At 39.5% G+C, this 17,742-nt stretch overlaps 2 protein-coding genes across 17 annotated transcripts in view; one reads left to right on the top strand and one right to left on the bottom strand.

Moving 5' to 3' along the window:
- Relch (RAB11 binding and LisH domain, coiled-coil and HEAT repeat containing) overlaps positions 1 to 1,234 on the bottom strand; it is an 86,778-nt gene extending 85,544 nt beyond the window's left edge. For 7 of the 9 annotated variants that reach the window (XR_013113040.1, XM_076941697.1, XM_076941694.1 and 4 more), the window contains exon 1: positions 469 to 1,136. Coding sequence is in view for 8 of the 9 variants with exons in the window: in XM_076941697.1 (XP_076797812.1) it covers positions 469 to 994 (526 nt within the window). In the remaining variant the exon portion in view is untranslated. Of the gene's footprint in view, positions 1 to 468 lie in introns of all 9 variants that reach the window. The other 2 variants (XM_034512985.2, XM_034512981.2) reach the window with 2 other exon arrangements.
- A 182-nt stretch (positions 1,235 to 1,416) lies between these two features.
- Pign (phosphatidylinositol glycan anchor biosynthesis class N) overlaps positions 1,417 to 17,742 on the top strand; it is a 118,847-nt gene continuing 102,521 nt past the window's right edge. For 4 of the 8 annotated variants that reach the window (XR_013113041.1, XR_013113043.1, XM_034513246.2 and 1 more), the window contains exons 1-9: positions 1,417 to 1,552; positions 5,299 to 5,378; positions 5,663 to 5,782; positions 6,588 to 6,835; positions 7,836 to 7,957; positions 8,655 to 8,753; positions 11,517 to 11,623; positions 15,216 to 15,340; positions 16,367 to 16,497. Coding sequence is in view for 5 of the 8 variants with exons in the window: in XM_034513246.2 (XP_034369137.1) it covers positions 6,615 to 6,835; positions 7,836 to 7,957; positions 8,655 to 8,753; positions 11,517 to 11,623; positions 15,216 to 15,340; positions 16,367 to 16,497 (805 nt within the window). In the remaining 3 variants the exon portion in view is untranslated. Of the gene's footprint in view, positions 1,985 to 5,298; positions 5,379 to 5,662; positions 5,783 to 6,587; positions 6,836 to 7,835; positions 7,958 to 8,654; positions 8,754 to 11,516; positions 11,624 to 15,215; positions 15,341 to 16,366; positions 16,498 to 17,742 lie in introns of all 8 variants that reach the window. The other 4 variants (XR_013113042.1, XM_076941701.1, XM_076941700.1 and 1 more) reach the window with 4 other exon arrangements.

The following is a 17,742-nucleotide window of genomic DNA, read 5'->3' on the forward strand; positions in this document are numbered from 1 at the left end:
ACGGAAAAGCAAAGACCAAAAAAAAAGATCTTCAGTGGATTCAACTTTAGTAGAAAGTATGGACACTTCCTGCTTTGTTCTTTCTCTTGAGCGGGTCAAGGAATTACTAAGAAACATTTATTTCCTCGTAATGTGATTCAACAGACTGGGGGAGGGGAGGAGGAAAACCGCCTTAGAGGAAAATGCCCCCGTAATAAGGAAGCTTTCTGGAGTGCCCTAACAGTCAATAAGCTGGCAACTCTCAAGCTACAGGTTCCAACACCAACAGGGGGCCAGGAGCAGCGCAACACCTGCCAAAGATCGGGGCCAGCACGGAGGAGAGCACGGAGGATCTTTCCGCTTCCAGGGCGCAGGATCCCTGGCGTCTCGCTCCACTCGGTCTCGGCTCTCCGAACGACCCTAGACGCGGGGCCCGCCCACAAACACCCTTCGGCGGCAGAGACTCCCCTAACCCCGCATCCTACTTACTGAGCTGCCCTCCGCCCGACGTCGTGCTCGGTTCCCGACCTCCAGCGCCTCCGACGGCGGCCGCGCCAGGAATCCCCGGCGCCCCGATCCCCGGCGGGGTCCCGCTCTGCCTCTCGAAGTTGCCGGGGTTGGAGAAGTAGTCGCGCAGCCGCGGGAGCTCGCGGCCGCTCTCCAACAGCTCGGTGTGCAGCTCCAGGGCGGTCAGCAAGTACTGATCGCGCAGCAGCTGAGCGGCGATGGCATCGATCGACAACCGGGCAGGGGGCTCCCCGCTGCCCGCTAGAGCCGCCGGAGCGGCGGACGCCTCCACCGGGAGCCCCGGCCGCGCGCTGCTTCCCGGGGCCATGGGGTCCTGTGGCGACAGCGAGCCCGCAGAACCGGGATCAAGGCCGACCCCAGCGCCCAGCCGAAGTCCGGCCCGCCGGTCCTCGGTCGCCGCTACCTCGTCGTCGTCCTCATCCGAATCGCTGAGGAAAGGATTTACGCCGCTACCACTGCCGCCACCTCCGGGCGCCATCGCCGCCATCTTACTCTGTCAGGAGTGTGGGTGCTGCCCTGCTGGGCCCGACAGGCCCTCAGTCCGAATCCTCCTCAGGTCCCGAGAGCCACTGGCCACCTAGGCAGCCCAGGCTGACCGCGCCTCTCCTCACCTAGACACAAGGCCAGACAGGGAGACCGGGATGCAGCGGCACCTCCCGCCCCAGCCGCCGCTGCACCAGTAGCCGACTCTGCAGGCGTCTTCCTGGTCTCCGGTCTCGCGAGAACTGGCTCGGTTCCCATCTTCGCCCCGCCCCGTTCCCGCCTCAGCCCCACCCACCTCAGGGCCTGGACTCGAAGATTGAAGGAACCGCTCGGGACTCAAACGTAAGGCCCCACCCACAAGTGCTCGAGGATTGGCTGGAGTTACAGGACCAGGCCGGACAGTTATCGCGAGAGCAGCGGAGGCCTGGGGCGTGTTGGGGGCGTTCCCTTGAGGAGTGGAGGTGGAAGGTGGCCGAGGGGTGCGGTTTGGCTGTGGTTTGAGAGGGTCGACGGGAACCCTTCCGAGATCTTTCACGGCCCCGGGTCCCGAGACCGGTCCCAGGTAAAGTCCCGGGACCCTTGCACTCGAGGTGTCCCCACGCCCGCTGCTTCCTGCACGCTTCAGTTTTCGTCGCTGTTGGCCGTCCCCGCCCAGGTAGCGAGTGCTGGGGCAGCAGTCAGCATCTTTGCTCTTCCGCGGTTCCCAGCCTTCTGCTCTCTCGCTTGGAGGTCTGGCGACCGCATGGCCTCCTGGCGGCTAAGCGAGGGTGCCTTCCCGCCCTCTGTGTCCCGGAGTAGCACCTAGGAAGCTGAAGGGTGCAGGTAGAGCCAGGACGGAAATTGCCACAGTTGAGTTTCGAGATGCCTTGGCACTCATCCGTGAACAGCCCGGACTTGGACGCCGGTCCGAGTACTCGCTAAACCCCTGGAGGTTTAACATACAGTTGCATCCAAGGAACTTTTCAAACTGTTAAGCGCTCTCTCTCCAGTACAAGTGAGTAAAGTAGTCTGGGTCCACTGCACTAGGACACATTTGTCCAAAAACCATTCTTTCCCACGATCCCCTGAAACCTTCATTTAGGCTAGAGTTGAGGTTTTCATTGTGGATCAGTCGAATTTTAGCGATTTAAAAAGCTGTACGCTGTAGAGAGATTTGATTGCCTTTATGAAACGTTTAGCACATTAATTATTCTCGTAGGTTTGGAAGGTCGTTTATCCTCGGTGTTACTCCTTGACTGTGGTCTGAGGTGATAAGAGGAAGTTTTCCTGTCGTTATTAGACTGCTAGCCTTGATAGCGTCTATGTTACACATAGATTGCCACTTTTTCCTGGTTTAGAATTCTTCTTTAAGTTCTTACTAACCAGCTCCTAACACACAACAAAATAAATATCCAGCAGTGCTAACCATCTGCTCTGTTTTATAAATATATATGTGCATATATATCATTGTATATTGTCTGTATTTATGTGTATGTATATATGTTTGTATATATGTATATAGCAATGAAATATCTCCTTTAGCTTTGTGGAAAAATGAAAATAGAGCATTGTTATTTGACCTTAGGCCTGGTTACTGGTTTACACGTTAAGTATGCCAGCAGGTAAGTGTAGGTTTTAATTTCAGTTTAGTCAGTCTTACAATAAACTTAAATTTCGTTTGAATGAGGCTCTGAGATGTTTTCTTTGGTCGTTATTGTTGTTATTGTTTGGGTTTTTTTTTTTTTTTTTTGAAGCTTTTAAAATCTGATATGAAGGTGGGAGGGGGAATACTGGAGGTTGCGGTGGGTGGTTGAAATGAGCATAGGAGACCAGGAGATGGGAAGAAGTTAACCCAAATAGTAAAAGACAATAAGGACCCTTGTGACAGTGGGAAATAATTTGAAAATAGTGTTAGTAATAAGGATTCTCTTTTAAAAAATAAGATTTTTAGCTTTCAGTTCTTTGGGCTAAATGCTGTTCTGTGCCATTTATTGATGAATCTGGAAAAAAAAATCCTCAGTAAACATGGAAATAGTATAGAATGACCAGTATTTTATTTATTGTGTTTCACATTTCTTAGCAAAAGGGGTTATCAGTTCTTATTTTGATACTGCCAAAGAGATTAAAAATGGAACCAAGTTTTTGGAATGGAGGGTTAGTGAATGGCATGGGGAAAACACGTGCAGAAATGTGTAATTTTTTTCTTCTTTGTGATGGGGATGTTTAGAAATCTACATTTAGGGTGCCTGAGGAAAACTGCACTTAAAATAATAGAAGGGCACATCACATACACGTCATTTACTGTGATACACTGAAAATTTTGGAGCTGAAATCCTCCCAGTCTCTCCTGCATTGTCTGCCCAGCGGCATAATGAAAGTACATAGAGTTACAAATGCTCTTGTCCCAGTGCCTGGTAGCTGGTTGGCAGCAAACGTTGTGTGTTCAGTTATTAATCAGTGAAGTATTGGATGCTGAGGACATTTGGCAGGTTTTCAAACAGGTATCAGGCTAGCAGGGCATGGAAAAGTAATGTCAGTAGGACAAAAAGAGGCCACAGCTTGAATTTAGGGTCTGAATTAGAAAGTACAAATGGAAAATAGGTTTAAAATGTTTGCCTTTGAATCTTCAGTTGAGCACAGAGTTTAGTGGCTGACCTGCCATCCGCAGTTACTACTTCTAGTTTCTATCCTGTAACTAAGGGCTTGTTCATTTAACTGCAAGTTCTCAACAAATCTTCCCATAGTGTACTTTGCCTCTCAGTATCATGCATGAATAGTTTTAATGCATGCACTGGGATATTAAGAAATTCTGCCCTCTACTTATAATTTATTAATAGTTGTTGGAAATTTTCTTTCTTCTTTGGAAGACTGACCTAGGTCAAAGCCTTTTAGGCTGACATTTTATCCGACTAAGTAAGGATAGTCATTGAAGTTTGTCTCTTAACAATAAAAATAGAAAAGATAGTGTTTTTTCTCCTAAATATTTAAGTCATTTATATGTTAAAATTATTTGAGAATTCCATAGTCTTAAATAACCACAAAAAACAGTATAAATGCAAAGTTTGGTTGATTTAGTGTTTGATATTAATGCTTTGTTAGTTTTTAGTTTATGATGATGCATATCTCACAGATATAAACTATATTTGTGTAAGCAAATGAATAGATATGTTTTAAGTTTTAATGGTAATGTTTCCAAAAAACTCAACTGTGTCAGTGAAGTTTTCTTTAATTGTGAATAAGAAGTGATTCCATTTAAGGAAAAAAAATGTTATATAGTAATATTGCTTGAGACAAATGAGATTGGTTATGTGAATATTCACACTTCCAAATTACTATAACTTCATATATAATAAATTTCTTAAGCATAAAACTTGGGCTTTTTGGAGTTTATTTTGACAGTAGCTTTGAAACTTAATACACCTTGTCCAGGAAACTCAAAGAGAGAGGCAAGGTGACCTCTAGTGGCTTTCTTACATATTGCCATTGAAATGTAATCCTAGATTTATTGAGCAAACAGTTGATTTTTGCATAGAAATGTGATGGTTGCTAATGATGACTTTTCCTGCTGTCCTTGAATTATAGTGAAGTGACAAAGCAGACATTAAATCATCAAAGTCACTTATGTACTGAACTCATAAATGTACCACTGAGCTAAATCCAAAGCCCCACATATATTATTTTATTTAACCACATAGATGCTATTAGTAGTCAAAAATTGAAGATAAAACTACTTCAGTGTTTTCCAGTTTAGGATTTGTTAGCAAAGATGCATTTTAGGACAAAATGTGGTAAAGGTACATGATATATGGGGGAGTTTATTTTTAAGAGAATGGTAATGTATGTTCAAGTGAATGCAGGGGCCTTGAACATGACTCAGTAGGTAAAGGCATTGCCAGTAAACCTGAAGACCAGTGTTTGGTTCCAGCGTTGCCTGCTGATCTCCACATTTGTGCCATGTCATACATATGCATGTACACATGCACACATACAAACACACACACATACAGAAGCACACATAGTTATACACACACACACACACACACACACACAAGCATGCACACATGCACGCACAAAATGTAATAAAATGTTTTTAAATGGTAAGGTCTATTTTTAAAAAATAAACAAATGTGTTTACCTCCATAAAAATAGAGATAAGATAAATTTTTTAAAGTAACTATTGACAAATATTTGCTTAGAACAGTGGCTTCCAACCTTTTAATACAATTCCTCATTTTGTGGTGACCCTCCAACCATAAAATTATTTTCGTTCCTACTTCATAACTAATTTTGCTACTGGTATGAATCATAATGTAAATATCTGTTTTTCAGTGACCCCTGTGAAAAGGTCATCTGACCCCCCACCCCCAAAGGAGTCATGATCTACAAGTTGAGAACTGCTGACTTAGAAGGTAGTAGAATCCTGGCTAATTTTTTCCTGTATCTCCATTATTAATATTTAGAACACCATGATGGTACTCACTGTGTAGTTTAATGAGTATATAAACTAGGAAAGAAGCCAACTGAGAGATTAGATTTTGAAATTGCATGAGTTTACTAAGGAATCTTTGATACTCCACAGGTTCTCAGAATAAAAAAAAAGTTGTCTTATAGTTTGACCTTTTGGTTCATTTTATTTTTTCTAATTTGTTTGTATTTGATACGCACATTTTTAGTGCCTCTTTCCTTTTTACAGGGCATTCTCCATCCTTATGATATTTAATTCTTCAGACCAGGAAGAATAAGATATGTCTGTAATTCTCATCCTTCGTATTTTCCAGATCAAGGTCATTATTTGTACCTAATACTGCTGCAAGTAAGAAATTCTAGTGTTTTCTTTCTTAATCTGTAGACATTTACCAATAAAAACTAAAGACTGGCTTGAAAAACAGTTTATTGTCACTTTGTTCTTTGAGGTGTAATGTCACACTATTGTACAGTATTATTTAAACATTTCCATTTGCTGGGTTTCCTTTCTTTAGTATTTGTAAGCTCATCAGACCTCTGATAGCCTTTCTTAGTGCTCTTTCCTAGGGATACACAATTTGTATTCAGTGAATAAATAAACCTTTTTATTGATTCAGAGAAATAAAGTGTTACAGAGTGCAGATTTTCTGAAGTATAGTTTTACTTCTTGTATGTAACTCAGCAAAATGGGTAAAATGCATATTACTACTTAAGAGAGTCAGACAGTCCCCCAACCTGCTTACCAAAGTTAAAAACAAAATTAACTCAAGAAATTTAAAGTTGTAAGTAATTTAATACATTTAAATTCTAAGAGTAGGAACAATGTTCTCTCCACAACCAAGAATATCCTGAAGTATATTTCCTTTGTTATTTAGGTTTTCCTGTGACTGAGCCTAACTAACTTTTAGTACCTTTTGTTCTGTGTTCCTTTGCTAATTTTTAATTGTTTAGTAGATAACTGAATTTGTTACAGTTTATCAATCCTAATTGAACTCTTTCTTTTTGCTTGGTGTACTATAACATATATTTTATTTCAGTATTATCTTAAGGTGTTAAACAGTGTTTATTGTTACCATTGTAAACAAAAGGCAATTGTTAAGTTGAAGCAGGCATCAGCTGTGTGGAAGAAGGACCCTCATCAGGTGTCTGTCCAGCTTCTCTTGCAGGCGGCCGCTGTGGATATGCTGCTGCTCTTCGCTCTGGGATTGCTTGTCCATTTTGTGTTCTTCGCCTCCATCTTTGACATTTATCTTACATCTCCTCTGGTTCATGGAATGACTCCTCAGTTTACACCGTTGCCTCCTCCAGCAAAAAGATTAGTGTTGTTTGTTGCCGATGGCCTGAGAGCAGATGCTCTTTATGAACTAGATGAAGATGGAAACTCCAGAGCACCTTTCATTAGGTGAGGATGCTTGCAGGCTCGGGGTGTGTCTTAGCGATGTCAGCTTGAGGTTAAAGTGTTATGTTTGAAATTCAGTATTATGACTCGATGAGCATCAGCTTGGAACTGACCATCTTTAAAACTGATTGTTTTAAACTTGTGTTTTGTTTGTGGTTTTTGGTTTTTGTTTTTTCGAGACAGGGTTTCTCTGAGTAGCCTGGTTGTCCTGGAACTCACTCTGTAGACCAGGTTGGCCTCGAACTCAGAAATCCGCCTGCCTCTGCCTCCCAAGTGCTGGGGTTAAAGGTGTGCGCCACCACTGCCCAGCTTTTTTGGTGTTTATGTTGTTGTTTGGAGACAAGGTCTCACTATGTAGCCCTGACTGACCTGGGACTTGAATGCAGATCAGGCTGGCCTCAAACTCAGAGATCTGCTTGCTTCTGCCTCCCAAGTCCTGGGATTAAGGCCATGTACCTCCACGCCTGGCCTGTTTTTTTCTTCCACTTTAAAATTATGTGAATTTTTTTCACACACATAACTGTGGATGTGCATATTGTAGAATTTTTAGGTTTTTTTTTTCCCCTGAACAATTTGAAAATATGATAATGTGGCATTTCTCCACCAAACACTATACTATATTTGTTAAGAAAAGGATTTTTTTTTATATAGCCATATACCATCTTTACATCAAAATAAAATTTAACAAATTCTGTGTATCAGCTTTTTCTGTGTAGCCAAACACCTCAGCTTGTGGCTTGAAACACTAGGGTGTAGTTGATCTCTTGACTCTCTGTAGTAGAGCAATGTTTTTTTTTGTTTGTTTGTTTGTATTGCCTGGGCTGCTTCTTCGTGCTACGCCATTGAATTGGTGGACAGTACAGGATTGGGCTCAAGTAGGTTTTGAGATTCCTTTCCATCTTACAATATAACTTTTTGGTTTGATTCCTTGTATAAAATTCTTAAAGCCTCATGAGAGTTTGATAGTAGCATATATTAATTGTTCATCCCAATTGTCTTTTAGGAATGTTATAATGCATGAAGGCAGCTGGGGAGTATCTCACACACGTGTGCCAACAGAATCTCGGCCTGGCCATGTAGCCTTGATAGCTGGCTTTTACGAGGATGTCAGTGCTGTTGCCAAAGGTTGTGTTCTGAAACAATTTCTTAGATAAACTGCTTGATATATAAACACCCTTTTCTACCACTGAGTCATGACATCAGTTAAAAACTCAGTGTGCTTTTTAAATATTTTTGGGCGCGCGCGCGCACGCGTGTGTGTGTGTGTGTGTGTGTGTGTGTGTGTGTGTATGTATGTGTGTGCTTGTAGGTTTGTACACAATGTGAGTGCAAGTGTTCATGGAGGCTGGAAGAAGGTGTTCTATTTGGAACTAGAGTTACAGGTGGTTGTGAGCCCCCCAGTGTTGGTGCTGAAAACCAAACCCAGGACATCTGGTTTAGCAAGAGCAGCAAGTTCTGTTAACTTCTGAGCCATGTCTCCAGTGGTTTGAGATACCTGTGACAAGTCTCTGAGTGTGCCTTACTCACATAAACCATCCTGGTGTTGATTCTGGAATTAGTCTGTCGTCATCCTGAACTATTGAAAAAGCATGTATATATGTATATGTGGTTTTGTTAGACATTACAGTTAAGAATTTAAAAGTGATTATTTTAATAAGAAGTGAATTATCTACCATTTATATTAAGATAGGCATATAATATGCTTAAGACAATCTATGAGTTTTATGTGATGTCCTAATTACTATTTGAAGAGTGCCTCCTTCAGGCCTTATGTTACTGTGCACTTATATTATTCCTTGCTTCTTTTCTCCATTACCCAAAGGATGGAAAGAAAATCCTGTAGAATTTGACTCTCTTTTTAATGAAAGCAAGTACACATGGAGCTGGGGGAGTCCAGATATCTTGCCTATGTTTGCCAAAGGTAAGATACATTGGTTATATTTTAGGTAGCAAATAAGTCATAAATAAATGCTTTTATTCTTGCAGTATTGAAGATGAAATTCAGGGTCTCTCATATATTAGGCTAGTCTGATACTCAACTATACTCTACCCCTTGGTTTTTAATTCTTTATCTACAAAAAATGTATTTAGCCAGGTGGGGTGTGCTGCACACCTTTAATCCCAGCACTCTGGATGCAGAGGCGAGTAGATCTCTCTCTCAGCCTGACCTATATAGTGAGTCCCAGGACAGGTAGAGCCATATCTTTCGTGTTGTGTGCTCATGCTGTACATGGTGCCCATCTAGAGGTCAGAGACAACCGACAGGAGTCTGTTCTTCCCTTCTGTCATGTGGATCCCAGGCACGTAACTCAGATAGCCAGTCTTAGTAGCAGATGCTTAGCCATATTGCTGCCTTATGTTCTATTTTTATGTATTTATTCATTTCTAGAGGTTTTTTCATGGGCTCTGAAAACAGAAATGTTTTCTACAGTGGACTTGATTATCAGTTTAACAGACAGGATTTCTCCTTTGTTGTATCTTAACAACAAAGATTGCTATGTAACACTATTAGTATTTTTAATTCAATGAAACAATATGTACGTCTATCATATAACAGCCTTATAAACTTTAGCTCTAGTTGTCCTTTGTATAAAATGTGTTGTAACAGTTATTACACCTTATATGTTTATTTTTAGAGTTAAATGATTCATTTGAATATTTATCAAAGTGCTTATTCTCTATGGAGACAGTGTTGGTGTCTGGTTCTTAATATTTAAATAATTTGTTTAAAAAGCCAGTAGATAGTCACATACAATTTTAAATATTCAAACATTTATAATGATTAATCTATTTACTGTGCCAACACTTTGTCATTTAATGTATATCATACTAATGTGGCATTTAATATATTGAAATGTCACATACAGTTCACTGCATTGGCATTTCAGTCTGTTGATTTGTTGAATTTGTTTATATGCACAAATCCACAAGTAACAGGGCATCTCTTGATCAGAAAATAAATTTATTTTAAAAAGTCACTCAGGTGTAATTCTTGTCTATGAATGATTTTTACTGGGAGCAAAGTGACTGGTCACTTCATTTAATGGAATGATTTTATAATATTATATTTTGCATGATGTCTTAGAGTTCGTATCGCTGCAACAAAACACCATGACCATGCTTTCTCACATTGGGGAGGAAAGAGTTTATTTAGTTTATACTTCTAGATTATAATCCATTATTGGAGGAACTAAGTCAGGACAGGAACTCAATCAGAGCTGGCACCTGAAGGCAGGAGCTCATGCAGAGGTCATGGAGGAGTGCTGCTTACTGGTTTGCTTGCTTATGGCTTGCTCAGCCTGCTTTCTTACAGAACCCTTGACTACCAGTCCAGGGATGGTAGTATTCTCAATAAACTGGTCCCTCCCTAAATTGATTGATAGTTGAGAAAATGCCTTACAGCTGGATCTCATGGAGGCATTTCCTCAACTGAGGCGCCTTCCTCTCTGATGACTCTAGCTTGGGTCAAGTTGACACACAAAACCAGCCAGTACATATAGATATAAGTGAAACTACTGAAGAAAATTTTGTATTCAGAAAGCAAAATATGTGTTCAGAATTGTACTTATGCTGTTCATAGACTGGTATTTCATTGGACAAACCCTATTTGCTATTTATATATTTCATTTTTTAGGAAGTAGTAAGGGCTGATTAAGTTACTGTGGCTTACCAAAATAATCTTCCTACTTCTGGTCACAGTTGATAAGACAGGACTGATGCCTGAATCAGACACAGACCAGTAGGAGTGTTCCAATATGTGTGTATATAGATAACCCACTCCTTTATATGTCTACATTGGAATGTAGGAAGTAGAATGTCTGAGCAGTCACAGGGTCACTAGAACTGAGTTGATGTTGTAGACTGTCATTACTTCATGATGGATCGTCCTCATGACCTATATAAAAGTGTATCTTTTCAGAAATAGATTATAGATTCTTAATACATGTTTCATAAACTTAGATTGACCTCTTTATTTGGTATAAGCAGCGTTTGCCTTCCTTCTCCCAATCCTTGTTTTTGAGGGAGGGTCTGGCCGGCTTCAATCTTGAGGTTTTCTTAACTCCACTTCCCTAGTGCTTGGATCACAGCACACATTACAATTTCAGGCTGTTTATTCCCTTAAGTGGAGACAAATATACATAATTTTAAGACAATTGAAATGTTTCAGAGTTTGTGCTGGGAAGGATTATGCTAGCCATCTTCATCTATTTTACATTGTAACCTCTTTAGCTGTACATGTTTAAATGGAAACAAACTTCAGAACTTATTTCTATTTTATTGCATATTAGAATTTTGACTTTGACTTTGGTAAGTTAATGTTATTTTGAGAACAAAAAGGACATGTTGATGTATATAACATGACTTATGACACATAACATAGAATTTCATTATTTCTTCTGTCTTTCCACTCTCTATCCTAAGCATGTTGTATTAATTCTGGCTAGTTATAAAATTTTTGCCGTGTAGCCCAATATGATGGGAGCGTGCATGCAATCTTAGAACTCAGTAAGATTAAGAGGAAAGGTAATTTGAGGGTATGAAGCCAAGACCAGCAAGAACAGTAGAGTAAGATGATCTCAAAACAGCAACAAAAATAAGTTAAATGATTATTTCATGTTTTATGGTAGCGTAAACTTTTGTTGTTGTTTCCTAAAATTTTTCTTTTCATCAATTTTTTTTTCAGGTGCTAGTGGTGACCATGTTTATACATACAGTTACGATGCTCAAAGAGAAGACTTTGGTGCCCACGATGCCACAAAACTGGATACGTGGGTTTTTGATAAAGTTAAGGTGCCTGTTGTTTTGCTCTGTATCCCAGCCTATCCATCCACTGTGCTGAGCCTCCTGGCTTCAGTGTCCGCGTCCTGCCTGGGGAGGGGTTTTCTCTCAGTGCCTGATAACTCAGTACATTCTTGTTTCTGAGTGAGCTTGTCTCAGGGTTAGTCTGCTGCCTGTATGAACTGGAGCAGTCATTGTTGTGCCCTGCTATTTTTAAAAGAAGTTACATGTACTAGAGTGACTAATAAAAGTTTTTAAAATTCCTTTTGAAATAACCCTCTAAAAGTTTGTGTTTCTTAAGGTAAAAGGAACCCTAGGTTAGGAGCCACATAGCCCGCTCACCGTTTCTAGGTTGGTGAGTCACTGTAGGTGATTCCTGATCTGTTGCTGACCCTTGGAGCTTTTGTCCGCTAGTAGCCGGCCATGGGAAAGGTGGAGCATCTTGAAAATGTTGTTTCAGAATAACACTTTCATAATAACAAAGAAATTAGATTTTAAAGAAAAATTAGGGTTTGGAAAGATGGCTCAGCAGCTAAGAACACCGACTGCAGCATCCAGGCTCTGTCCCTGAACTACCCTGGGCAGCTTACAGCCACCTGTAACTTCAGTTCCAAGAGTCTGACACCCTCCGCTGGCCTCCCCGGGCACCTGCATGCACTTATAGACTGTAGACAGACCCACACACATACACATTTTAAAAAGTTTCCTATGAAAAGGGAAGAAAAATCAGGTAATCCCAAGCAGACTAGCCAGCTAACCATTATTAAATGCCTAGGAGCTGCTTTTCCCCCTAGAGTGATGACTTTGTAATTAATTTATTTAGTTTACATCCTGATCGAGGTATCCCCACCCTTGATAGTCTATTTTATTAGATATTAGAATTTCTACTCTAACTTTCTTCTTTGGCCTCTTTGCTTAGAAAACTTTTTTCCAACAACCCATTACTCTGAGGAAAGGTCTGTCTTTGATCCTAAAGCGTGTTTCTTGTATGCAGAAGAATGAGATGGATCTTGTTTCTGCATCCATTCCATTAGCCTGTGACTATTGGAGAATTAAGTCCATTGATGTTGAGAGATATCAAAGACTAATGATTGTTATTTCCTGTTATCTTGATGTTTGTGGTGGTAGTGTGTGTGTGTGTGTGTGTGTGTGTGATAGTTATTCTTTTGGTTTTAATGGTGTGAAATTAATGATTTCTTGTGTTTTGTTTCTGTTTTGTTTTGTTTTTAAGTGCAATTGTCCTATTAGGTTGGAATTTTCCTTCTAGTATCCTCTGTAGGGCTGGGTTGGTGGAAAAATATTGTTTAAATTTGGTTTTGACATATCTTGGTTTCTCCATCTATGATGATTGAAAGTTTTTCTGGGCTGACATTTGTGGTCTAGGCCCTTATGGCTTTTAGAGTCTCTGTTGAGAAGTCAGGTGTAATTCTATAGGTCTGCCTTTATATATTGCTTGGTCTTTTTCCCTTCTAGCTTTTAATATTCTTTTTTTCCCTGTAATTTAGTGTTTTGATTATTATGTAGTGGGTAGATTTTCTTTTTGTTCTACTCTGTTTTGTGTTCTGTAAGCTTGTACGTTTATTAGGTTATGGGAATTTTCTTCTATAATTTTGTTGAAAATATTTTGTGGACCTTTGAGCTTGGAATCTTTTATTTCTGTTACTTTTAGGCTTGGTCTTTTTATAGTGACCAACACTTCGTGCATATTTTGTGTCAGGAGTTTGTTTAAATTATCATTTTATTTGACAGATACATCGAATTCTTCATTTATATGTTCTGTGTCTTTTATTCTGTTGGTGATGCTCGCCTCTAGTTCCTGTACCCTTTCCTAAGCTGTCCATCTTCAGGATCGCCTCAGTTTGTGTTTTCTTTATTAATTCTATCTCCATTTTCAGGTCTGGAGCAGTTTTACCCTTTTTTTTTTTCTCACTGTATTTGTTTAAGGGATTTATTCATTTCCTTTTACAGGAGTCTCTTATCTTCTTAAGATTGGACTTAATGGCATTTTCTTGTGCTTAAGCTATGGTGTAATATCCACCTCGTGCTGTAGTAGGATACCTGGGCTCTGGTGCTGCCTTACTGTCCTGTCTGTTGTTGATCGTGTGGGTTTAGGGGTTATTATTGGAGGTTTAGGTGTTGATTATCTTTGTTAGATAGGTGGTTTTTTTGATTGTTTCTCTTTGCTTTCTATTTCTTCTCAGTCTTTTGGGCTGAGTAATCTAGTGTTCTGGTGACCAGCATGTCTTCAATTCATGTTGGTGTCTCAGATGGAGTTTTGTGGTCATTGTGACTGCTGTGGTTTTGCATGCCAAATCTGTCTCTGGGGTCCCTAGTGCCAGTGTGGCCTGGTGTCTCTGTGCTGGCGTGGCCTCTGGGAAAGCAGGAGAAATTCTGACTAGAAAATGGAGCGCAGGGGATAGGGTGCAGTTGATGACTATTGGGTGTGCTTTAAGAGGAGGTGTCAGGCAGAATGGGGTGGCATGGGCAGGCATGGAATGGGGTCTTACCTGGTGTCCCTGGTACAAGGGCTGCCTCTAGGAAAGCAGGAGTAGTTGTGGGCAGGATAATTGCCTGAGAGCTTCTTTAAGTAGCAGAACTTTAAAACCACTTTCAAAGTGACAACTGTTATTGGAGGTTTAGGTGTTGCTTTCTAAGCTTATCTTTGTTAGATAGGTGGTTTTTGGATTGTTTCTCTTTGCTTTCTATTTCTTGAGCTCTATCTGGTTAGTGTTTCATAGCTTCCAAATCTTATATGCTTAAAGTTTTTGCTAGTCATGGAATAAAATATATAATTTAAGTCAACCTAAGTAAAATATAAATTGAAGGTTAAGGATACTTTTATCCTTGAATAATTTTTCTTAATTACCCCATGTATACTTTTCAATACTTTTAATGATTATTTTTTCAGAAAAGTTGCAATCTTCTAAAAAGTTAGCATCTTCTAAATCTATATACAGTTATGTAAGAGATGACACCTGTTAACATAATTGGTTCATGTAAAATAATTTTAAAGCACTCTCTATGGGTACTTGCATCCACCATGCTCATGAGTATGAGAATTACTTATGTCTGAGTGGTTTATGAATCCAGTTTGTTATTGTGACATTAATTTAATAATTTCCAAACTGTACTTTGTTAAGTGATATTTCTCCAGCACAGGACACCAAGAACAGGTCCTATTCATGGAAGAGGAAGTAGTTAGTGATTCTCACAATCTAAGTGAGATATCATAGTTTGACCAAAATTGCAGTGGAACAAGACAATGAAAAATGATGCATTTCCAAGTTTATTTAAAGATAATAAATGTTCTTGTACTGTTTCCACCACTACTGTTTAACATTTGCCACTTATCAAAATATTTCTTCAATTTTTAAAATTATAATAGTTCTGTAGTAAAAAAAAAAAAGTATGAAATTAATCTTGTTTTTTTAATAGTACCACAATAGCTAAGTGATTATTTGGACAGAAATATCTGAATTGATAACAAAGATTTCATGTTGGCATATTTTGAGGACAAAATGAGACAAAATATGATGATTTAAGGTATAGTTATTTATAAATTTAAATAAAATAAATTACTTTTCACCTGATTTGTTACATGTAGGACTTCTTTGATGCTGCAAAAACCAACCAATCTTTGTTCTCAAAATTAAATGAAGAAAAAGTAGTTTTTTTCTTACATTTATTAGGAATAGATACAAATGGACATGCTCACCGGCCATCATCAAGGTAATGTGAATTATGTGTTCTGTTTGATCTTGTGGGGAATAGCTATTTTGTTTAAAATGTAGGTATAGTTTGGAATTTTCTTTGTAATTATGACAACAAAGCTAATACTTTATGTAACTACTATCCTCTGTAATATTTTCAGCTACACGATGTATAATTTTTAATGACCTGTGCCTTGGCTGTGCTGCACATTAAAATAAGTGAAATAGAGTTTGCACATAGTCTGTATTCATTTATCAAGGCAGAGAAAAATATCTAAAGGACCCACATTTTATGAGTGTTTCCCATAAATCTCAGAGCACAAACAGTTTATGGTATGGATTTTATAACAGATGTAATGCCTTTGGGTGTCTATTAACAGCACTGTATCCAGCAAACAATTGCATGAAGTGTTGTTTATCACTGCTTCAGTGGTGGTCTTGGCTTTGCAGACCATAAGAAAGAAAAAATCATTTGAACTTTTATTCTTTATTTTGAGTTGATTTTATATTAACTTAATTACTACCATGAATATCTCATATTCCCCTAGTTTAACATGATGCAGTGTTTTCATTGGTGGAATATATCCATATTAAGCTGACTTTGTTTAACTATATGGGAAGCTTGAGTACAGTTTGTTCTCAACAGTGTAGTAAATATAAATCACAAGCACTTTACAGTGTGGAAAAATCCTCTACTTTATACATAATGACACTTCCCTAGTAAGGTCACCAGGACAGTGCAGTTGTTTAGCTTCACAAACTTGAAAGTCTCTATTGTCCTGTCTAGAATGTAAAAAGTGTTCATTAAAATATATTTACTAATCAATGGTTTCCTTTTAAAATGTCTATGAAAACTATTTCCATTTTTTAAAATTCATTAAACAAAAAAATTAAATTTATGAGGGGCTCTGATTTAAAGTAGTAAAGATTAAATCTGAAAGCATTTCTTTAGTGTTTGACTTTAAATGTAATGAGTCTGGGTTGAATACATTTGATTTCTCTAAATTAATTTAACTTGTTCTTTTGTGTTTTTTTTTTTAAACAGGGAATATAAGGACAATATTAAAAAAGTTGATGATGGAGTAAAGGAAATTGTGTCAATATTCAAGCATTTTTATGGAGATGATGGGAAAACTGCATTTATCTTTACCTCTGACCATGGAATGACAGACTGGGGTTAGTCTGTCTTACAGTACGACCTTAATGAAAGTAGTGGCAGATGTAGCTTCCAAGTATTATGTTCAGAAAATCAGATGTCAGCACATAATTGTATGTTTAGAATGTCTGACCTTGTATAAAAAGATTTTTTTTTTCTAATTGTAAAATGAACATGTTCTCATTTACAAATGAGAATGTAGGAAAACACTCAAGTATTTTTAAATTTCCTCATACTTGTTTATTAGAAAATAAATTGTACCTGGAATTTACACGTGAATGCAAAGTGAGTGATGGTAGTTAAGGCATATGTCTGAGGGCTGCCTTGGACAGCATAACTCTGTGCTCCCCATGAGGCTCCCAAGGCAAACGGAGTTTGTGCTTAGAGAATGATAGGGCATAAAGATGAGGCGTGACCTCTTGAGTCCTAAGATGAAATTCCAGTGAGCTGAACTTCATCTTATAAAGCACTGCTTTAGCTGTCCCATTTACACAGAGGCTGGGACAGATGGGTTCTGTGTCAGTTACTTGGGCATAGCTGTGACCAAAATGCATGAGAGCAACTTAAGAGGAAACAGTTACTTTGGCTCAGTCTTTAGAGGATTTGTTGTGGTTGGTTGGCTTGGTCAGAACTCCGTGTTGCTGGGGATCCGGCAGAGGAGACTTTTTCCCTTGTAGCAGATAGGAAGCAAAGCCACAGTGATAGGGACGAGGGCAGGATACCACCCTCAAAGGCCTACCTCTGGGTTACTCTAGCTAGCAAAGGCCTAATGTTTCTACAGCTTCCCAAAGGATCAGTACCAGCTGGGCACAAGTATTAGTATGTGACCCTGTGGGGACATTTGTTTTCAAACCATGGTGAATCTGTACACCTTGCTGTCCTGTTCATACCACTCGCTCCTGATCAGGAGATGATTCCCCTGAATAATCTTTTCCCTGATGTTTCTGCCTCTGGCTGCCCCGGCCCCTTCTGTGATGATCTTTGGGCCTCAGCTGTGTGTGTGTGTGTGTGTGTGTTTACAAGTGATACAGATGTCCCCTCAATGGCTGAATGTTCCATAGCCACCTGTTTCAGTCACTTGATGAGTTGTGTGTCGCTGCAGTTACTGCTGCTAACTGTGAGAAGCAGTTTCTGTTTCCTTGGCTGAAGCTGACAAAAGCAGTAATCTGTGAATATCAGCACGGTTATAGAGAAGACAATCGGGAAGTCACATCATGTCCGTTTAGCACAGTAGCCGTGGTCTCCATGTCTGGGCCTATGATTTT

Source organism: Arvicanthis niloticus, chromosome 10, assembly GCF_011762505.2.
Source record: "Arvicanthis niloticus isolate mArvNil1 chromosome 10, mArvNil1.pat.X, whole genome shotgun sequence".
Lineage (NCBI taxonomy): Eukaryota > Metazoa > Chordata > Mammalia > Rodentia > Muridae > Arvicanthis > Arvicanthis niloticus.